General features: G+C 46.6%; 1 protein-coding gene across 4 annotated transcripts; it reads right to left on the bottom strand.

Annotated features, from left to right (window-relative positions):
• Window positions 1-86: 86 nt before the first annotated feature.
• On the bottom strand, window positions 87-23,786 carry LOC115176937 (carbonic anhydrase 14). Of its 4 annotated transcripts, XM_029737340.1 has the most exons (13): window positions 23,511-23,786; window positions 22,526-22,546; window positions 12,908-13,087; window positions 7,814-7,959; window positions 6,543-6,638; window positions 6,246-6,312; window positions 5,669-5,826; window positions 5,350-5,473; window positions 2,564-2,587; window positions 2,371-2,455; window positions 2,085-2,126; window positions 1,291-1,344; window positions 87-235 (listed from the first exon to the last, which is right to left on the bottom strand). In XM_029737340.1, the coding sequence occupies exons 1-13, from the start codon at window positions 23,581-23,583 to the stop codon at window positions 139-141; spliced, it is 1,167 nt and encodes a 388-aa protein (XP_029593200.1). In that variant the 5' UTR covers window positions 23,584-23,786; the 3' UTR covers window positions 87-138. The 4 variants fall into 4 exon arrangements, with proteins under 4 accessions (XP_029593200.1, XP_029593202.1, XP_029593201.1 ...); XM_029737342.1 differs by lacking the exon at window positions 2,085-2,126; XM_029737341.1 differs by lacking the exon at window positions 22,526-22,546.

Genomic DNA, 23,786 nt, shown 5'->3' with positions numbered 1-23,786 from the left:
TCCCATAGCTCCTCCGACCAGCCTCCTCTGGACCAGAGCCATAGAGGCACTCATCCATGCCCTTTGACAGGGAGGGTGGAATGTGGTTGGTTGGTGGGGGGGGGGGGGGGGGTCGTTTATGGAGGTCTCTGATTGGTCTCAGACTGAGGAGGGGACAGGATCTTCTTTTTTTCCTGGTTCAGAGGTCGTGTTGAGGGCCACGTCCTGTTTCAGCTCCTTCCCTGGTTCCTTAGTCCTAAATGTAAGAGGGCACAGGCAGTCCGATTCATCAATGGAACTACATGGCATAAAAGCTCATTGATCCTGCTGTATGTCATACTCTCCCTGTTTGCACTGTATTTTGTAGCAATTTACTCAACCATCCATAACTGCATGGTAAGGTATGGAGAAGACAGACAGACAGACAGACAGACAGACAGACAGACAGACAGACAGACAGACAGACAGACAGACTGACTGACTGACTGACTGACTGACTGACTGACTGACTGACTGACTGACTGACTGACTGACTGACTGACTGACTGACTGAGACAGACAGACAGACAGACAGACAGACAGACAGACAGACAGGCAGGCAGGCAGGCAGGCAGGCAGGCAGACTGACTGACTGACTGACTGACTGACTGACTGACTGACTGACAGACAGACAGACAGACTGACTGACTGACTGACTGACTGACTGACTGACTGACTGACTGACTGACTGACTGACACACAGACTGAAAATAAAATGAAGAAAAGTCAACAAACGAAATAAAGCCATAATCTATTGTAATAATAATTCATAGGCTTCAAAGTACAGTAAAACTCCAAGTAAACAACAAGCTAGGTGAGGAATAATGCCTGGTCAATGTTTTGGAGGGAATGATGGAGTGAACGGATCAATGACTCAACAGAGGAGTGTGACGTAGAAACCCACTGGGCACAGACGACAATTCAACGTCCATTCCATGTTGACGTGTGTGTGCCAGTGTGTGCCCAGTGGGAAGTTACAGCATTAAAAAGCTATTGAGAGGGAAAAAATGTGCTATATTAGTACAACACTGGATTTAAAGACACAACAATCTACTTTAAACAAATGAGTTGTGAAATTTCCTAGAATAACAGGATTACAGGAATGGATTAGGATTCTTTAGGATAACACGTGATGTTGGAATTTCTAGAGTCCCAGTCCAAAACAACTCTAGGAGTTATCTCTAGCCAGGGACAGAAGGCAGATGATGGGGAGTAAAATCAGGGATTTAGTTTAAAGGGGTGAAGGTCAAAGGTCATAATCTGATTGGTGACCTGGGCACGGGGGCGGGCCGGACGCTGGGCAGGACGTCCCAGCTAGAGGTGGAGCTGTTGTGATGAAAACACAGTGTCATGTGACCAGGAAACACAAACGATCACATCACAGACAGACACAATCACGTTAAAAGGGCAACAATCATGCCCCGAACCGACCCTTCATCCTTTTCCTCTGCACATTTTCTAGATTTGAAATAATGAGATAGTTATTGGCAGTATGGTGTGGGCTGGGTGAACCTTTTGCCATATTCCTTACACCTAGCCAATCATCTCAGATCTTTAGTCTCATTCCTAACCATGTGTCTTTAGCATTAAGCCTGGCAAGCGAGGCTGTTGGTTCTAAATCTAAAGTGCGTAATGTAGGGACAAAGGGTCGATTAAGAAGTGGGCAATTATTATGAAGTTGCCCCTGAGCACTGATCTAAGGTCAGTTTTTGTTTTTACCTCCTGATGGTTACGGTTAGGATTGGAGTAACAAACTGATCCTAGACCTGAGCATATAGGCCAGGGAATCTACCAATCACTGGTGGTTAACATAGTATTGTTATTTTTGAACAGGGTTGGAATTACACATTGACTCTAGGAGGTACACTGATGGGGGTGCCCACATTGATGTTTTTTTTTACAATTCAAGGGGTGAAACTTTTAGTATAGGCGTGGTTAGCATCTCCAGACATCCCCGTAATTAGAACCCTGTCACAGAGAACACTGGCAGTAGTATTTATTTGGTTTATGAACATGTAGTATTGGACATGAAAGCAGTAGGTATCAGGTATTATGGAGGATTCCACCTGTTTACCAAGACCCTTTCATTATGCAGGTGTTTGAAAAATCTGCCAAGAGAAATGTGAAGATTGAGACACCAAGAACAAAAAAAAAACCAGGACATTTTGGATCAAAGCATACCCTAGTTTCATATGATAAACACAGGTAACCAGGTAACCAGCACAACAGAAATCTGTTTGACCGTACTGTTTTCTACTTCAGATAACTCTGTAGTTGGCTTAATCAGAAACAGAATAGCACTCAGGCAGGCTAGTAAGCTAAGAAACCCCATTTAACAGCTCAGTGCCTTACCGTATAGTCTTCACTATGAAGCGAACGATGACAGCCAGACCAACACAGCCACACAGAGCTCCTATTACTATCGCTGTGATCTCTCCTGAGACAGACAGAGAAATATTCCAACTAGTTCATCACACATGAAAAGAGAGACATTGACCAGAGGCCTACTCTAATAATGAATCAACTATGAAGGTCCACGTCTTACCGGCAGTGTACACCTTCACTGATTCTGCAAGTGGGAAAAGGAATATGTTATTTAAAGCATTGTCTTATTACCTGTACGTCTGTCATAAGGCCTACATAATAACAGGCTTGACATGATCATAACGGTTTGACATGATCGTGATGTCATGACAGAGGGTTAATGTAAAAATACTGCTGTGCTACTTTGTTTATGCAGTCGATAATGCAGTTGGAATTCATGTTCAATCAACTTCTAGTAGAACTTCAGGGAAAGGATCATACGTCTACAGTGTGTTCTGTAGTCTTTGGAATGAGTGTTGTCCACGGGAGGCTGGTGGTACCTTAATTGGGGAGGATGGGCGGAATGGAATGGTATCAAACACACGGTTTCCATGAGTTTGATACCATTCCATTCACTCCACCCCAGCCATTATTATGAGTTGTCCTCCTCTCACCAGCCTCCTGTGGTGTTGTCATAGGCCACCCTATCAGTTTTGCACAAATTATTTCTCCTTTGTCTGTGTTCCGCTCTCTCTCTCTCTCTCTCTTGCTCTCCCTTTCTCTTCCTCTCGCTCTCCCTTTCTCTCTCTCTCACTTTCTTCTGTCTCTCTTCCTCTCTCTCTCTCTCTCTCACACTCCCCCTCTCTCTCCATTTCTCCCTTTCTTTCTCTGTCTCTCTCTTCCTCTCTCTCTCTCACTCCCTCTCTCTCTTTCTCTCTTGTCATGTGACAACAACAGTGTCAGTGTTTAGAGAAGAGATTTTTCAAAAACGAATCAGCCATCTCGTAAACAGACCTCCCCTCATTTACAGCTCCTCTTTCTCTGCCCCACTACCCCTCTCTCTCTATCTCTCTCCTTCTCTCTATCACTCCCTCAATCCCCCTTCTCTTTTCCTCTGTCCTGCCCCCTCTCTATCTCTTTCACATCTTTCACAGTCAGTAACCCTTGACATTCCCACAGTTCTCACCACATTCCTCTCTTTAGTGTTTAACGCTAACCTTCCTCCACATGTCCACCCTGAGAGCCCCTCACTGTGTCCACTAATACTGTTTGATGAAATGTTATTAGTGGTCACGGTACGAGGCTAGCCCGCCCCATGCCCTTCCTGCTGATGCTGCTGTTAGGTACGAGGCTAGCCCACCCCATGCCCTTCCTGCTGATGCTGCTGTTAGGTACGAGGCTAGCCCGCCCCATGCCCTTCCTGCTGATGCTGCTATTAGGTACGAGGCTAGCCCGCCCCATGCCCTTCCTGCTGATACTGCTGTTAGGTACGAGGCTAGCCCACCCCATGCCTTCCTGCTGATGATGCTGTTAGGTACGAGGCTAGCCCGCCCCATGCCCTTCCTGCTGATGCTGCTGTTAGGTACGAGGCTAGCCCGCCCCACGCCCTTCCTGCTGATACTGCTGTTAGGTACGAGGCTAGCCCACCCCATGCCCTTCCTGCTGATGCTGCTGTTAGGTACGAGGCTAGCCCGCCCCATGCCCTTCCTGCTGATGCTGCTGTTAGGTACGAGGCTAGCCCACCCCATGCCCTTCCTGCTGATTCTGCTGTTAGGTACGAGGCTAGCCCGCCCCATGCCCTTCCTGCTGATGCTGCTGTTAGGTACGAGGCTAGCCCACCCCATGTCCTTTCTGCTGATGCTGCTGTTAGGTACGAGGCTAGCCCACCCCATGCCCTTCCTGCTGATGCTGCTGTTAGGTACGAGGCTAGCCCACCCCATGCCCTTCCTGCTGATGATGCTGTTAGGTACGAGGCTAGCCCGCCCCATGCCCTTTCTGCTGATGCTGCTGTTAGGTACGAGACTAGCCCGCCCCATGCCCTTCCTGCTGATGCTGCTGTTAGGTACGAGGCTAGCCCGCCCCATGCCCTTCCTGCTGATGCTGCTGTTAGGTACGAGGCTAGCCCACCCCATGCCCTTTCTGCTGATGCTGCTGTTAGGTACGAGGCTAGCCCGCCCCATGCCCTTCCTGCTGATGCTGCTGTTAGGTACGAGGCTAGCCCACCCCATGCCCTTCCTGCTGATGCTACTGTTAGGTACGAGGCTTGCCCGCCCCATGCCCTTCCTGCTGATGCTGCTGTTAGGTACGAGGCTAGCCCGCCCCATGCCCTTCCTGCTGATGCTGCTGTTAGGTACGAGGCTTGCCCGCCCCATGCCCTTCCTGCTGATGCTGCTGTTAGGTACGAGGCTAGCCCGCCCCATGCCCTTTCTGCTGATGCTGCTGTTAGGTACGAGGCTTGCCCGCCCCATGCCCTTCCTGCTGATGCTGCTGTTCGGTACGAGGCAAGCCCGCCCCATGCCCTTCCTGCTGATGCTGCTGTTAGGTACGAGGCTTGCCCGCCCCATGCCCTTCTTGCTGATGCTGCTGTTCGGTACGAGGCTAGCCCGCCCCATGCCCTTCCTGCTGATGCTGCTGTTAGGTACGAGGCTAGCCCACCCCATGCCCTTCCTGCTGATGCTGCTGTTAGGTACGAGGCTAGCCCGCCCCATGCCCTTCCTGCTGATGCTGCTGTTAGGTACGAGGCTTGCCCGCCCCATGCCCTTCCTGCTGATGCTGCTGTTAGGTACGAGGCTAGCCCGCCCCATGCCCTTCCTGCTGATGCTGCTGTTCGGTACGAGGCTAGCCCACCCCATGCCCTTCCTGCTGATGCTGCTGTTAGGTACGAGGCTAGCACTTGCCCTGCTGCTGTTAACATGTTAGCATTATGCCAGTCTCTCTGACACCTGTCATCATGAATCGGACATGGGGTTCATTGTGTTCTGAGGGTCAGACAGGTTGTGTTAGAGAACCCCCCCCCCCCCCCCCGACCTAATGGGAAGGATGAGAGGATGGTCCGGTCGTTAAGTGGTTGAGGTGTACGGTAGTTGTCCTGCATGACGACGCGGTCAGCTTCCTCCTTACTGGCATACAGCACTGTCTCCAGCTTCATCAGCTGAGGAAGAAGGGAGGACAGAGAGGAGGAAGAGAAGAGGAAAGAGAGATGTAAAGAGGGGAGGAAGAGAGGAGGTTAGATGGTGAAGAGGAGGAAGACAGGAGGGAAGATGGGGAGAAAAGAAGAGGAGGACATAGTGATGCTTTGAATTCAAGCATAAGTATATCACCATCACACACACACACCTTCCCTCACCTGTGTGTGTGAGATTTTGACGGTCTCTGTGAAGAGGGTCCAGAGGACACTCTGGAAGCAGGGAGGAGTGGTGAGGGAGCCATTGTATCGGTAGTACCGCCCCAGGTCAGAAGGCAGGAGGGACTGGACATCAAAGGCTGGGATGGACACACTCTGACCTGACCACGGAGGGAGGAATGGAGGGGTGGATGGACAGATGAAAGTTAGAGGAGATGTACAGGGTTTGACTCCTGGGGGCACATAGTGGTGCTGTTTGGCACTTCCATAAGAAATCAGAGAATCTGCATAAACTACTGTAGTCGTGGAAACATTGCTAGAAGGTAGCTATAGTAATAATGCTGATTGGTTAAGGTGTACTTTGATTAAGCTACCTGGGGTGACAGGTAGCCTAGTGGTTAGAGCGTTGGACTAATAACCCAAAGATTGCAAGATCCAATCCCCGAGCTGACAAGGTAAAAATGTGTCATTCTGCCCCTGAACAAGGCACTGTTCCTAGACCGTCATTGAAAATAAGAATTTGTTCTTAACTGACTTTCCTAGTTAAATAAAGGTAAATAATAATTAACAGCTGTCTCACCTGCATGTCTGATGCGACCCAGGTAGTTGAGAATGTTCCAAAAAGCCTGGTTAGCCTCCTCACCTGTCTGACAGATCACACATCTTCTCTTTAGGTCAAGTGTGCAGGCTTTACTATACATTCACAAAGCCTTTCTTACTAATCTGGTGATGTGTAGATTTTCCTACTGAAGAAATAAAATGTAAATAAAGGGAATTTGTAACCTATTGTAAAGAATACAAATACAACACTTATGAAGTATGTAATGTCTCCAGTGGTTGATGTGATTGTCAGTGAGTTATGACGTAATAGTCCTACCTCTATGAGGACTCCCAGGACTGCCAGTCCATCCTGCTGGGTCATAGCCACTGACATGTTAGGGTACAGCTCTGAGTTGTAGTGCACCACATGCAGCTACACAGAGAGGGAACATGGTTAGTGTATGTGTGTGTGTGTGTGTGTGTGTGTGTGTGTGTGTGTGTGTGTGTGTGTGTGTGTGTGTGTGTGTGTGTGTGTGTGTGTGTGTGTGTGTGTGTGTGTGTGTGTGTGTGTGTGTGTGTGTGGTGCATAGGGGTCAGATGGGAGAAAAAGAGAGTGAGGGAGAGGGAATGAGAGAGGGAGGGGGATATGCTGGCTCATTGAACATCTCTGAGAGGGAGGGAGTAGGGGAGGGTGGAGAGATAAAGACTAATTGTCTGTGTTTATGTAATAGTATATAACCAGAGCACAGAGCCTCTCCTTCATGTTTTCAAACTCTCTCACTTTCTCTCTCTCTCGCTGTCCCTCCCTCTCACTGCCCCCCCTCTCTTTCTCTCTCTCTCTGTCCGTCCCTCCCTCTCGCTCTCTCTCTGTCTCTGTCTCTCTCTCTCTCTCTCTCTCTCTCTCTCTCTCTCTCTCTCTCTCTCTCTCTCTCTCTCCATCCCTCTCTCCATTACCTCTCCACCCATTTTTGCTGATCCACTGCATGTTCTACATTCCCTTCCCACAGAGAACTGGACAGTGTTCAAGTTCCAAAAGTGTGTGTGTGTGTGTGTGTGTGTGTGTGTGTGTGTGTGTGTGTGTGTGTGTGTGTGTGTGTGTGTGTGTGTGTGTGTGTGTGTGTGTGTGTGTGTGTGTGTGTGTGTGTGTGTGTGTGTGTGTGATTTTGGGGTACAGTAAATACACTGCCAACCTGAGAAAGTTGGTTCCCCTTCCTATGTATACTGTAGGTGTTTGAAAGACTTTTATTTGTCATGCTTTCTAATCCTGAAGTCTTTACAACAATTTCAATCAGATTTAATTCCACTCCCCAATTAATTAACATCATTCAAACACTTGTTATACAATAACCTTTCCTTTCAAGTTTGTTTTCTCCTACTATGACTAGTGGTAACCAGATTAGCTAAGAGTCTAGATTGCTGTTTAGTGTTTCTGTATAATATTTAATGGGATCATAGTATGGTTTCTCAACTGAAGTGCTTAATACTGCAATCTGCATGGATATACAGCATGGCACGTACGCATGTCCTTGCACATGCAGGCTTAAAAACTCTCACCCACCAACACCCCCCACACCCCACCCCCCTCCAAACACACACACAGTCCCTCACCTCTGCAGCGGAGCTCTGACCGTTGATGGTGTGTTCGCTGCCCCCGGCCTCCGGGGCTCCGTTGCCCCAGTGCAGGTGCATCTGGACGGCTGTGAACTGCCAGGGCAGCCCCCCTAAACCCATCCAGCCTGGGAGAGGAACCACCACTGTGATGGAGAGAAAGCATGGTTGCTGTAGTTACCTGTATGTATGATGTTAGTGATGGAGTCAGCATGGTTGCTGTAGTTACCTGTATGTTGTTAGTGATGGAGTCAGCATGGTTGCTGTAGTTACCTGTATGTTGTTAGTGATGGAGTCAGCATGGTTGCTGTAGTTACCTGTATGTATGTTGGAGTCAGCATGGTTGCTGTAGTTACCTGTATGTATGTTGTTAGTGATGGAGTCAGCATGGTTGCTGTAGTTACCTGTATGTTGTTAGTGATGGAGTCAACATGGTTGCTGTAGTTACCTGTATGTATGTTAGTGATGGAGTCAGCATGGTTGCTGTAGTTACCTGTATGGCTGTTGTTAGTGATGGAGTCAGCATGGTTGCTGTAGTTACCTGTATGCTGTATGTTGTTAGTGATGGAGTCAGCATGGTTGCTGTAGTTACCTGTATGTATGTTGTTAGTGATGGAGTCAGCATGGTTGCTGTAGTTCTAGGACCACTATTGTTTTCACTATATATTTTACCTCTTGGGGATGTCATTCGAAAACATAATGTTAAATTTCACTGCTATGCGGACGACACACAGCTGTACATTTCAATGAAACATGGTGAAGCCCCAAAATTGCTCTCGCTAGAAGCCTGTGTTTCAGACATAAGGAAGTGGATGGCTGCAAATTTTCTACTTTTAAACTCGGACAAAACAGAGATGCTTGTCCTAGGTCCCAAGAAACAAAGAGATCTTCTGTTGAATCTGACAATTAATCTGGATGGTTGTACAGTCGTCTCAAATAAAACTGTGAAGGACCTCGGCGTTACTCTGGACCCTGATCTCTCTTTTGAAGAACATATCAAGACTGCTTCAAGGACAGCTTTTTTCCATCTACGTAACATTGCAAAAATCAGAAACTTTCTGTCCAAAAATGACGCAGAAAAATTAATCCATGCTTTTGTTACTTCTAGGCTCGACTACTGCAATGCTCTACTTTCCGGCTACCCGGATAAAGCACTAAACAAACTTCAGTTAGTGCTAAATACGGCTGCTAGAATCCTGACTAGAACCAAAAAATTTGATCATATTACTCCAGTGCTAGCTTCCCTACACTGGCTTCCTGTTAAGGCAAGGGCTGATTTCAAGGTTTTACTGCTAACCTACAAAGCATTACATGGGCTTGCTCCTACCTATCTTTCCGATTTGGTCCTGCCGTACATACCTACACGTACGCTACGGTCACAAGACGCAGGCCTCCTAATTGTCCCTAGAATTTCTAAGCAAACGGCTGGAGGTAGGGCTTTCTCCTATAGAGCTCCATTTTTATGGAATGGTCTGCCTACCCATGTGAGAGACGCAGACTCAGTCTCAACCTTTAAGTCTTTACTGAAGACTTATCTCTTCAGTAGGTCCTATGATTAAGTATAGTCTGGCCCAGGAGTGTGAAGGTGAACGGAAAGGCTGGAGCAACGAACCGCCCTTGCTGTCTCTGCCTTGTCGGCTCCCCTCTTCCCACTGGGATTGTCTGCCTCTAACCCTTTTACAGGGGCTGAGTCACTGACTTACTGGTGTTCTTCCATGCCGTCCATGGGAGGGGTGCGTCACTTGAGTAGGTTGAGCCACTGACGTGGTCTTCCTGTCTGGGTTGGCGCCCCCCCCTTGGGTTGTGCCGTGGCGGACATCTTTGTGGGCTATACTCGGCCTTGTCTTCGGACGGTAAGTTGGTGGTTGTAGATATCCCTCTAGTGGTGTGGGGGGCTGTGCTTTGGCAAAGTGGGTGGGGTTATATCCTGCCTGTTTGGCCCTGTCCGGGGGTATCATCGGATGGGGCCACAGTGTCTTCTGATCCCTCCTGTCTCAGCCTCTAGTATTTATGCTGCAGTAGTTTATGTGTCGGGGGGCTAGGGTCAGTCTGTTACATCTGGAGTATTCTCTTGTCTTATCCGGTGTCCTGTGTGAATGTAAATATGCTCTCTCTAATTCTCTCTTTCTTTCTTTCTTTCTCTCGGAGGACCTGAGCCCTAGGACTACCTGGCATGATGACTCCTTGCTGTCCCCAGTCCACCTGGCCATGCTGCTGCTCCAGTTTCAACTGTTCTGCCTGCGGCTACGGAACCCTGACCTGTTCACCGGACGTGCTTGTTGCACCCTCGACAATTACTATGATTATTATTATTTGACCATGCTGGTCATTTACGAACATTTTAACATCTTGACTATGTTCTGTTATAATATCCACCCGGCACAGCCAGAAGAGGACTGGCCACCCCTCATAGCCTGGTTCCTCTCTAGGTTTCTTCCTAGGTTTTTGGCCTTTCTCAGGAGTTTTTCCTAGGGAGTTTTTCCCAGCCACCGTGCTTCTTTCACATGCATTGCTTGCTGTTTGGGGTTTTAGGCTGGGTTTCTGTACAGCACTTTGAGATTTCAGCTGATGTACGAAGGGCTATATAAATAAATTTGATTTGATTTGATTTTTGATTTGTAGTTACCTGTATGTATGTTGTTAGTGATGGAGTCAGCATGGTTGCTGTACTTACCTGCATGTTGTTAGTGATGGAGTCAGCATGGTTGCTGTAGTTATCTGTATGTTGTTAGTGATGGAGTCAGCATGGTTGCTGTAGTTACCTGCATGTTGTTAGTGATGGAGTCAGCATGGTTGCTGTAGTTACCTGTATGTATGTTGTTAGTGATGGAGTCAGCATGGTTGCTGTAGTTACCTGTATGTATGTTGTTAGTGATGGAGTCAGCATGGTTGCTGTCGTTACCTGCATGTTGTTAGTGATGGAGTCAGCATGGTTGCTGTAGTTACCTGTGTGTATGTTGTTAGTGATGGAGTCAGCATGGTTGCTGTAGTTACCTGTATGTATGTTGTTAGTGATGGAGTCAGCATGGTTGCTGTAGTTACCTGTATGTATGTTGTTAGTGATGGAGTCAGCATGGTTGCTGTAGTTACCTGCATGTTGTTAGTGATGGAGTCAGCATGGTTGCTGTAGTTACCTGTATGTATGTTGTTAGTGATGGAGTCAGCATGGTTGCTGTAGTTACTTATATGTATGTTGTTAGTGATGGAGTCAGCATGGTTGCTGTAGTTACCTGTATGTATGTTGTTAGTGATGGAGTCAGCATGGTTGCTGCAGTTACCTGTATGTATGTTGTTAGTGATGGAGTCAGCATGGTTGCTGTAGTTACCTGTATGTTGTTAGTGATGGAGTCAGCATGGTTGCTGTAGTTACCTGTATGGCTGTTGTTAGTGATGGAGTCAGCATGGTTGCTGTAGTTACCTGTATGTTGCTCGTGATGGAGTCAGCATGGTTGCTGTAGTTACCTGTATGGCTGTTGTTAGTGATGGAGTCAGCATGGATGCTGTAGTTACCTGTATGTTGTTAGTGATGGAGTCAGCATGGTTGCTGTAGTTACCTGTATGTTGTTAGTGATGGAGTCAGCATGGTTGCTGTAGTTACCTGTATGTATGTTGTTAGTGATGGAGTCAGCATGGTTGCTTTAGTTACCTGTATGTATGTTGTTAGTGATGGAGTCAGCATGGTTGCTGTAGTTACCTGTATGTATGTTGTTAGTGATGGAGTCAGCATGGTTGCTGTAGTTACCTGTATGTTGTTAGTGATGGAGTCAGCATGGTTGCTGTAGTTACCTGTATGTATGTTGTTAGTGATGGAGTCAGCATGGTTGCTGTTGTTACCTGTATGTATGTTGTTAGTGATGGAGTCAGCATGGTTGCTGTAGTTACCTGTATGTATGTTGTTAGTGATGGAGTCAGCATGGTTGCTGTAGTTACCTGTATGTTGTTAGTGATGGAGTCAACATGGTTGCTGTAGTTACCTGTATGTATGTTAGTGATGGAGTCAGCATGGTTGCTGTAGTTACCTGTATGGCTGTTGTTAGTGATGGAGTCAGCATGGTTGCTGTAGTTACCTGTATGTTGTTAGTGATGGAGTCAGCATGGTTGCTGTAGTTACCTGTATGTTGTTAGTGATGGAGTCAGCATGGTTGCTGTAGTTACCTGTATGTTGTTAGTGATGGAGTCAGCATGGTTGCTGTAGTTACCTGTATGTTGTTAGTGATGGAGTCAGCATGGTTGCTGTAGTTACCTGTATGTATGTTGTTAGTGATGGAGTCAGCATGGTTGCTGTAGTTACCTGCATGTTGTTAGTGATGGAGTCAGCATGGTTGCTGTAGTTATCTGTATGTTGTTAGTGATGGAGTCAGCATGGTTGCTGTAGTTACCTGCATGTTGTTAGTGATGGAGTCAGCATGGTTGCTTTAGTTACCTGTATGTATGTTGTTAGTGATGGAGTCAGCATGGTTGCTGTAGTTACCTGTATGTATGTTGTTAGTGATGGAGTCAGCATGGTTGCTGTAGTTACCTGTATGTATGTTGTTAGTGATGGAGTTAGCATGGTTGCTGTAGTTACCTGTATGGCTGTTGTTAGTGATGGAGTCAGCATGGTTGCTATAGTTACCTGTATTTATGTTGTTAGTGATGGAGTCAGCATGGTTGCTTTAGCTACCTGTATGGCTGTTGTTAGTGATGGAGTCAGCATGGTTGCTGTAGTTACCTGTATGGCTGTTGTTAGTGATAGAGTCAGCATGGTTGCTATAGTTACCTGTATTTATGTTGTTAGTGATGGAGTCAGCATGGTTGCTTTAGCTACCTGTATGGCTGTTGTTAGTGATGGAGTCAGCATGGTTGCTGTAGTTACCTGTATGGCTGTTGTTAGTGATAGAGTCAGCATGGTTGCTATAGTTACCTGTATTTATGTTGTTAGTGATGGAGTCAGCATGGTTGCTGTAGTTACCTGTATGTATGTTGTTAGTGATGGAGTCAGCATAGTTGCTGTAATTACCTGTATGTCCGTTGTTGTTAGTGATGGAGTCAGCATGGTTGCTGTAGTTACCTGTATGTTGTTAGTGATGGAGTCAGCATGGTTGCTGTAGTTACCTGTATGTCTGTTGTTGTAGAGGCTGAAGGGTTTGTTGCCGTGCTGGCTATAACCGAGGGGGGTAAGAGGGCCCAGGCTGGGGTCATACTGGGTCTGGACCGTTGCCACGTCAACCGGAGACTGGGCCTTACCACCACAGTCTGGGAAGTACTCCGCCCACTTGGACTGGCCTACTGAACCTGAGGGGGAGGGGAAGGGAAGAGAGTGACCAAAACATGACACATCTTTTGACTCTCTATCAGTGATGTACCACACACATTAAGCATGGCCAGTCAGTCAGTCAGCGGACCTTTTCTTCTGTAACATTTCATATTGACCTCTTGACCTATTACATGACCATTTTCTGTGGAAAACAGAAGATAAGTTGGGGATCCATCCTGCTCATCCTTTCTTTCACACTCCCCCTCTATACTTGACCTGCTCTGACTAATGACTAATGACCCTGACGAACACACACCCAGACACACAACACACACATATACGGTACACACACAAACACACTTACACACACGCACAGACTCACATCATTATCCCAGAAACCCTAGACCCACTCCAATTTGCATACCGCACCAACAGATCCACAGATGATGCAATCTCTATTGCACTCCACACTGCCCTTTCCCACCTGGACAAAAGGAACACCTATGTGAGAATGCTATTCATTGATACAGCTCAGCTTAGCTTATCACTAAGCTAAGGACCCTGGGACTAAACACCTCCCTCTGCAACTGGATCCTAGACTTACTGACAGGCCCCCCCCAGGTGGTAAGGGTAGGTAACAACACATCTGCCACGCTGATACTCAACACTGGGGCCCCTCAGGGGTGCATGCTCAGCCCCCTCCTGTATTCCCTGTTCACTCATGACTGCATGGCCAGGCACAACTCCAACACCATCATTAAATTTGCTGATGACACAACAGTGGTAGGCCTGATCACCGACAACGATGAGATAGCCTATAGGGAGGAGGTCACAGACATGGCATTGTGGTGCCAGGACAGCAACCTCTCCTTCAACGTGATCAAGACAAAGGAGATGATTGTGGACTACAGGAAAAGGAGGGCCGAGCACGCCCACATTCTCATCAACGGGGCTGTAGTGGAGCAGGTTGAGAGCTTCAAGTTCCTTGGCGTCCACATCACCAACAAACTATCATGGTCCAAGCACATCAAGACAGTCGTGAAGAGGGCATGACAAAACCTATTCCCCCTCAGGAGACTGAAAAGATTTGGCATGGGTCCTCATATCCTCGAAAGGTTTTACAGCTGCGCCATCGAGAGCATCCTGATGGGTTGCATCACTGCCTGGTATAGCAACTGCTTGGCCTCCGACCGCAAGACACTACAGAGGGTAATGCGTACGGCCCAGTACATGACAAGGGGCCAAGCTTCCTGCCATCCAGGACCTCTATACCAGGCGGTGTCAGAGGAAGGCCCTAAAAACTGTCAAAGACTCCAGCCACCCTAGTCATAGACTGTTCTCTCTGCTACCACACGGCAAGTGGTACCGGAGTGCCAAGTCTAGGTCCAAGAGGCTTCTAAACAGCTTCTACCCCCAAGCCATAAGACTCCTGAACAGCTAATCAAATGGCTACCCAGACTATTTGCACCCCCCCCCCCCCACGCTGCTGCTACTATGTTATTATCTATGCATTTTTCAGGATAAAAAATAAACGGAATGGAGCTAAGCACAGGCAAAATCCTAGAGGAAAATGTATTTTAGTCTGTTTTCCACCAGACAGTGGGAGATAATAACCTAAAACACAAGGTCAAATCTACAGAATCTTAGAGTTGCTTACCAAGAAGACAGTAAATGTTCCTGAGTGGCCAAGATACCGTTTTGACTTAAATCTACTTCAAAATCTATGGCAAGACCTGAGAATGGTTGTCAAGCAATGTTCAACAACCAATTTGAAAAGAATAATGGGAATATGTTGCACAATCCAGGTGTGCAAAGCTCTTAGAGACTTACCCAGAAAGTCTCACAGCTATAATCGCTGCCAAAGGTGCTTCTACAAAGTATTGACTCAATACTTATATAAATGAGATATTTCTGTATTTCATTTTCAATAAATTTGCAACAATTTCTTAAAGCATGTTTTCACTTTGTCTTTATGGGGTATTATAATGTGTAGATGAGTGATAAAAAAAATCTATTTCATCCATTTTGAATTCAGGCTGTAACACAACAAAATGTGAAATATTTCAAGAGGTATGAATACTTTCTGAAGGTAGCATTGCACATTTCATTTACTGTAACATATTTTTGTCAAGCTAATAGCCTAACCACCAGTCATGCAATATTATGGACTAAAAGTTAAAATCTTGTTTCTGCAGGATTACTTTGCTACAACAATACTGGTCAAATTAAGATCCTACATCTGTATGGAGTATCAGAATGTTAGAATACTGGCTGGTGTGTGTGTACGTGTGTGTGTGTGTGTGTGTGTGTGTGTGTGTGTGTGTGTGTGTGTGTGTGTGTGTGTGTGTATGTGTGTGTGTGTGTGTGTGTGTGTGTGTGTGTGTGTGTGTGTGTGTGTGTGTGTGTGTGAGAGAGAGAGAGAGAGAGAGAGAGAGAGAGAGAGTGTATACAGGAGTGTAAAGTCAGTGGTCAGTCATGCTGTTAATGATGAGGTGGTGTAATATATTCACAGTGGTGAGCGCACACACAAACAAACATCCTTCCTCATTACTAATTGGAGGGGAGAGAGAAACTGGAGCAGAGAGAGGGAGACTGATGGGTGCACAGAGAGACATACTTGGGACAGAGAGAAAGAGAGAGACGGGTAGAGGGGATTCAGACTAGAGAGACTGAGGGAAGACAGGAGAATGGGTCGGAGAGGTGGAATAATGTCACGACTTCTGCCGAAGTCGATGCCTCTCCTTGTTCGGGCTGTGTTCGGCGGTCGACGTCGCCGGTCTTCTAGCCATCGCCGATCCATTTTTCATTTGTTTTGTCTCGTTTTCCCACACACCTGGTTCTCATTTCCCTCATTATGTGTTGTGTATTTAACCCTCTGTTTCCCACATGTCTTTGTGTGGTATTGTTTATCTGTTTTCATGTATGCGCACGTTAGGCTGGTTGCGCTAGGTTATGTTCAACCCGTATTTGTATTTCGTGTTCGTTTGTGCCGTGTGCATTTGGTTCGCCAAATAAAAGGCTCCGTTTTGCTACCAAATATCTGCTCTCATGCGCCTGACTTCCTACAGCCCTTCACGCATACCTTGACAAATAATGAAAGGACATGTAGAGAATGGAAGATCTGAAAAAGAGAGTGACAGGCAAGAGTGTAACAGCAGTCATATAGAGGGGACCAAGGCGCGGCGTGTTGAGTGCTCATGATTATTATTTAATGAAAAAACTGAAACACTTTACAAAGGAACAAAAACGACAGCAAACAGTTCCACAAAACGGAAAACAACTACCCACAAAACACCATAGAAAAACCCCAACTTAAATATGATCTCCAATTAGAGTCAATACGAACCAGCTACCTCTAATTGGAGATCATCCCAAAACTCAACATAGAAATAGAAAAACAAGAACTAAACATAGAAACAACAAACATAGACTGCCCACCCATATCACACCCTGACCTAACTACACAGAGAAAAAACAGCTCTCATAGGTCAGAGCATGACAGCACCCCCCCCCCACCCCCACCCCACCGGTGCGGACTCCCGGCCGCAAACCTGAACCTATAGGGGAGGGTCTGGATGGGCATCTGTACTTGGCGGCGGCTCTGGTTCGGGGCGTAGCACCCCCACCGTCCGCTGATCCCCCCGCTTCTGTATGTCCGTAGGAACCAGACCATGTATCATCGCCGGAAGCTTTGTACCGCCAACCGCCGCTGAAGACTCTAGGCTAAAGGCCGCCGCTGAAGACTCCGGGCTGCAGACCGCCGCTGGAGAGTCCGGGCTGCTGACCGCCACTGGAGGCTCCGGGCTACAGACCGCCGCTGGAGGCTCCGGGCTGCAGACCACCGCTGGCGGCTCCGGGCTGCAGACCGCCGCTGGAGGCTCCGGACTGAGGAGCATCGCTGGAGGCTCCGGACTGAGGAGCGTCGCCGGAGGCTCCGGACTAGGAAGCGTCATTATAGGTTTCGGACTAGGGACCGTTGCTGCAGGCTCCATGCCATGGATCATCTCTACAGGTTCCGCGCCATGGATTATCACTGGAGGCTTCGTACCATGGATCATCTCTACAGGTTCCGCGCCATGGATTATCACTGGAGGCTTCGTACCATGGATCATCTCTACAGGCTCTGGGCCATGGACCATTCCTACAGGCTTCTTGCCATGGATTATCCCTACAGGCTCCGGACCATGGATAACCCCTACAGGCTTCTTGCCATGGATTATCTCTACAGGCTCCGGGCCATGAATTACCTCTGGAGGCTTCATGCCATGGAACATCCCTACAGGCTCCGGGCCATGGATCATCTCTAGAGGCTTTGGACCATAGATTTTCACTGGAGGCTTTTCTCGTGGAGCTGGAACAGGTCTCACCGGACTGGAGAGACGCACTGAGGACCGGGTGCGCAGAGCAGGCACCTGACGTACTGGGCTATGGAGGCGCACTGGACGGAGAGTGGGAGGAGCAGGCACAGGATGTACTAGGCTATGGAGGCGCACTGGAGGGAGAGTGCGAGAAGCAGGCACAGGACGTACTGTGCTATGGAGGCGCACTGGAGGGAGAGTACGAGAGGCAGGCACATGCTCACCACAATAAGCACGGGGAGTTGGCTCAGGTCTCATCCCTGGCCCCGCCAAACTACCCGTGTGCCCCCCCCCAAAACATTTTTTTGGGGCTGCTTCTCGTTCTTCCCCGGTAGGCTACGATACCTGTCTATTACCTGGCCCCAAGTCCAGTTTCTCCTTTCAATCCAATCCTCATGAGACCAGGTATCCATCTCTGCCCGGGCACGCCGCTTGATCCAATCGTGGTGGGTAGTTCTGTAATGTACGTCGTATAGAGGGGACCAAGGCGCGGCGTGTTGAGTGCTCATGATTTTTCTTTAATGAAAAAAATGAAACACAAAGGAATAAAAACGACAGCAAACAGTTCCACCAGGCAACAACCACAAAATGGAAAACAACAACCCACAAAACACCATAGAAAAACCCCAACTTAAATATGATCTCCAATTAGAGACAACACGAACCAGCTGCCTCTAATTGGAGATCATCCCAAAACTCAACATAGAAATAGAAAAACAAGAACTAAACATAGAAACAACAAACATAGACTGCCCACCCATATCACACCCTGACCTACAGTGAGGGAAAAAAGTATTTGATCCCCTGCTGATTTTGTACGTTTGCCCACTGACAAAGAAATGATCAGTCTATAATTTTAATGGTAGGTTTATTTGAACAGTGAGAGACAGAATAACAACAACAAAAAATCCAGAAAAACGCATGTCAAAAATGTTATAAATTGATTTGCATTTTAATGAGGGAAATAAGTATTTGACCCCTCTGCAAAACATGACTTAGTACTTGGTGGCAAAACCCTTGTTGGCAGTCACAGAGGTCAGACGTTTCTTGTAGTTGGCCACCAGGTTTGCACACATCTCAGGAGGGATTTTGTCCCACTCCTCTTTGCAGATCTTCTCCAAGTCATTAAGGTTTCGAGGCTGACGTTTGGCAACTCGAACCTTCAGCTCCCTCCACAGATTTTCTATGGGATTAAGGTCTGGAGACTGGCTAGGCCACTCCAGGACCTTAATGTGCTTCTTCTTGAGCCACTCCTTTGTTGCCTTGGCCGTGTGTTTTGGGGCATTGTCATGCTGGAATACCCATCCACGACCCATTTTCAATGCCCTGGCTGAGAGAAGGAGGTTCTCACCCAAGATTTGACGGCACATGGCCCCGTCCATCGTCCCTTTGAAGCGGTGAAGTTGTCCTGTCCCCTTAGCAGAAGAACACCCCCAAAGCATAATGTTTCCACCTCCATGTTTGACGGTGGGGATGGTGTTCTTGGGGTCATAGGCAGCATTCCTCCTCCTGCAAACACGGCGAGTTGAGTTGATGCCAAAGAGCTCCATTTTGGTCTCATCTGACCACAACACTTTTACTCAGTTGTCCTCTGAATCATTCAGATGATCATTGGCAAACTTCAGACGGGCATGTATATGTGCTTTCTTGAGCGGGGGGGACCTTGCGGGCGCTGCAGGATTTCAGTCCTTCACGGCGTAGTGTGTTACCAATTGTTTTCTTGGTGACTATGGTCCCAGCTGCCTTGAGATCATTGACAAGATCCTCCCGTGTATTTCTGGGCTGATTCCTCACCGTTCTCATGATCATTGCAACTTCACGAGGTGAGATCTTGCATGGAGCCCCAGGCCGAGGGAGACTGACAGTTCTTTTGTGTTTCTTCCATTTGCGAATAATCACACCAACTGTTGTCAACTTCTCACCAAGCTGCTTGGCAATGGTTTTGTAGCCCATTCCAGCCTTGTGTAGGTCTACAATCTTGTCCCTGACATCCTTGGAGAGCTCTTTGGTCTTGGCCATGGTGGAGAGTTTGGAATCTGATTGATTGATTGCTTCTGTGTACAGGTGTCTTTTATACAGGTAACAAGTTGAGATTAGGATCTCTCTCTTTAAGAGTGTGCTCCTAATCTCAGCTCGTTACCTGTATAAAAGACAGCTGGGAGCTAGAAATCTTTCTGATTGAGAGGGGGTCAAATACTTATTTCCCTCATTAAAATGCAAATCAATTTATAACATTTTTGACATGCGTTTTTCTGGATTTTTTGTTGTTGTTATTCTGTCTCTCACTGTTCAAATAAACCTACCATTAAAATTATAGACTGATCCTTTCTTTGTCAGTGGGCAAACGTACAAAATCAGCAGGGGATCAAATACTTTTTTCCCTCACTGTAACTACACAGAGAAAAAACAGCTCTCATAGGTCAGAGCGTGACAAAGAGAAAGAATTTGAATTTGAGAGTAGGCAGAACAGAGGAGAGGGGAGATGGAAAGGACAGGGGCATGAGCACAACTTAGACTCAAACCAGCACAATTACAGGAAGCCTTTCAAGACAATCAGAAACAAGTATTCAACAATGCCATGGTATAATTAAGCAATAAGGCCAGAGGGGGCGTGTTATATGGCCAATATACCACGGCTAAGGGCTGTTCTTAGGCACGACGCAACTATACCACAAAATCCTGAGGTTCCCTATTTATTATTATCAATTGATTATAAACATAATTAGAACAGTAAAAAAAATATCATACCCATGCTATATGGTCTCATATACCACGGATTTACACCAATCAGCATTCTGAGCAATGTGTTAATCAATGTGAGGTCTCCTCTCCAACCCTCAGGGTGCTCTAGCCTGCTACGGAGGTCAGTGCTCTACTCTCCATGCTACTGTTAATCAATGTGAGGTCTCCTCTCCAACCCTCAGGGTGCTCTAGCCTGCTACGGAGGTCAGTGCTCTACTCTCCATGCTACTGTTAATCAATGTGAGGTCTCCTCTCCAACCCTCAGGGTGCTCTAGCCTGCTACGGAGGTCAGTGCTCTACTCTCCATGCTACTGTTAATCAATGTGAGGTCTCCTCTCCAACCCTCAGGGTGCTCTAGCCTGCTACGGAGGTCAGTGCTCTACTCTCCATGCTACTGTTAATCAATGTGAGGTCTCCTCTCCAACCCTCAGGGTGCTCTAGCCTGCTACGGAGGTCAGTGCTCTACTCTCCATGCTACTGTTAATCAATGTGAGGTCTCCTCTCCAACCCTCAGGGTGCTCTAGCCTGCTACGGAGGTCAGTGCTCTACTCTCCATGCTACTGTTAATCAATGTGAGGGGATCCTTTCTACATTAGTGCTGTACTTACACACCCACTCTGTCTCTCCCACTCCACACTAGTGTTTATCTGCAGTGGGCTCAGGGGGATTTTACTTTCCTAGGGGCATTAGAGAGAGCCTTTTTTACACCATCACTATCTCCCCAGCTACCACATAAAAGGTTCTGTGAACCATATGTTTGTTATAGCTTGGTGAGAGTGTGGTTGTCCTATGGTTATTTTGCATACAACCTTCCCACAACTTTCTGGGAATGGTGCAGGATAGTTGCTTGGCTTTGGATCGTTCTCAGCGCATTTAAGGAACTTCACAAAAAACATTATTTTCTTGGTATTTCATTACTTTAAAGGCACAATCAGCAGTTGCAACATCCATTTTTGGACGTCTAGTTTTGATTTACATTTGGTTGAGTTGCCAACTAATGTGAATTAAACATGAAATCAACAAAACATTTTCATTGGATTTAGGTTAAAAGTTGGGTAAAGAAAATACGAAATGCCCTTATGTTGATGACTCAACCAGTTTTTGCCCAGTGGGAAGGAACCAGAGTAAAACTTTATCAGAACCTCCCTGCAACATGAAATAAACTTTCCCAGAACAGGCAAAATTTTCACTTACGTTTAGAAAACATTCCGTTTTATTTGTCAGAAAACATATGTCATCGTTCCCATAACCGATGTCAAACCAAAAACATACGTTCCCACAACTTCCAAGGAACCAAATGTGCTAGCTGGGCCTACACACACACACACACACACACACACACACACACACACACACACACACACACACACACAGAGACACACACACACACACACACACACACACACACACACACACTCCCCTCCTCCGGCCTGTACCTCTAAGCCGTCCCTTATCCCCCTCCTTGCCCACCACCCCAAAAAAAGGAGAAAAACTTGTCCTGCAGCTCCACAGTTGGTTGTCATGGAGGTCCCCATGGTTACAACGGAGAGAATATTCCATCATTCTGACCTGCTCTACCTCTCATAGCGCTGCCACTGTCCCCAATGTGGATGGGAACAATGCAACACACACACACTCTCTCACACACACACACACACACACAGACACACAAAATGCCATACATGAGCGAGCCAGCCACAGATCCCCTCACACACACCAACACAACACAACTCCCACATCACCATTTACTTTAACAGTATATCGCGTCCTATAGTACACAGAGAAAAACATCACCGTGTGGTGATGCCAGCTAGCCCTGGACACAGGCTCTGGTTAGAGGACATACTGTACGGTTCTGTACTTTATGTGAATGGTAAAGCTCTGTGTGAACTTAGTGTACACACTACCACTCTGTATGCATTCACTAAGGGCCATTCAGGTCTACAGTGTCATTGTCCACATGATAGGCAGGCAGTGTGTCTCAGCCTGGACAGTACATTTAACACACAGGGTTATTGTGTGGCGTAACAATGCTGCTGAAACACGTCTTTACAACTCTTCATCCTCCTCGTGCACCTGCCACTTCTCTCGTTTTCCTCCCCCTCTCTAGCTCGCTTTCCCTGTTCTGCACCCCCATTTCCATCCCTCTCTCCATTCCCCACTCCTCGTTTCTGTTTCTCCCATGCCGAGAGAGAGACAGAATGTACAGTAGGTGAGCTGATGTATAAATGACAGACAGACAGACTGTTGTATTTGTGTAGTGTTTAGTGGCAGGGATAATATTCCTACTGTGATCTACACTTACTTTATGAGTTATAATAACATAGTTATAAATCAACTTGAAGGCCTTTTGGTTATTGAGAGAGATGTTCTTACCCGTGTACGTCCAGTACGTCACTGAAAGAGGGGAAATAAAATCACGTTTCCTCATTGTCATTCTCACAATAACACATTACAGCAGTTATAAAACAATTACATTCAGTATTACATTCACCAAATTATTCAACATATTGTCAGCAAGTGACATTTTCAATATGAACAGGTGTCTTTGAAAAGTGAAACCTGTAAAATATATAACTGCTATATACAGTATATCTGGACTACTATATACAGTATATCTGAACTACTATATACAGTATATCTGAACTACTATATACAGTATATCTGAACTACTATATACAGTATATCTGAACTACTATATACAGTATATCTGAACTGCTATATACAGTATATCTGAACTACTATATCCAGTATATCTGGACTACTATATACAGTATATCTGAACTACTATATACAGTATATCTGAACTGTTATATACAGTATATCTGAACTACTATATACAGAATATCTGAACTACTATATACAGTATATCTGAACTGCTATATACAGTATATCTGAACTACTATATACAGTATATCTGAACTACCACTATACTGTTCCTTGTTCAACTACTGATTCTACTGCCACTATTCTACTGTTATTACTACTGCTACTAGTTTCTTCAACCACCACCGGCACCACCATCTCCACCGGCACCACCATAACCACCACCACCATCACTACCACCACCACCACCACCGCCACCACCACTACCCCCACCGCTACACTCTAATAAAAAAAGGTGCTATCTAGAACCCAAAAGGGTTCTTCGGCTGTCCCCATAGGAGAACCTTTTGAATAACACTTTTTTGTTCCACAGAGGAACCCAAAGGGGTTCTATCTGGAACCAAAATGGGTTTTACCTGAAACCAAAAAGGGGACAGCTGAAGAACCCTTTTGGAACCCTTTTTTCCTAGAGTGTACTACTACAACAACAAACAATAACCAAAACAAACCATCTTAAGGCTGATGTAGGTCTTACCGGCGGCGCCTGTGGTAGTTGTCCATTGCCAAAACACAAGTAATAGAGGCAGAGAGAGACCCACCAAGTCCATGTTAGCCCTCCTCTCCCATACACAACCACAGATGAGCGGACAGACAGAGAGATAGAGAGAGAGACTGGGGCTCCTGATCCAACCTGTTACAGCTCTCTAAATTAGCTCAGAGTGTGTGCGTTACACACTGGGTCCCCTCTATCATTCAAAGTAGCTGTTTAGATCTCAGTAAAGTACAGATGGAGAGAGAAAGAGTGATTGAG

This window comes from Salmo trutta, chromosome 37, assembly GCF_901001165.1.
Source record: "Salmo trutta chromosome 37, fSalTru1.1, whole genome shotgun sequence".
Classification (NCBI taxonomy): domain Eukaryota; kingdom Metazoa; phylum Chordata; class Actinopteri; order Salmoniformes; family Salmonidae; genus Salmo; species Salmo trutta.
Note: the sequence above shows the minus strand (reverse complement) of the source record. Positions and strands in the feature narration are given on the sequence as shown.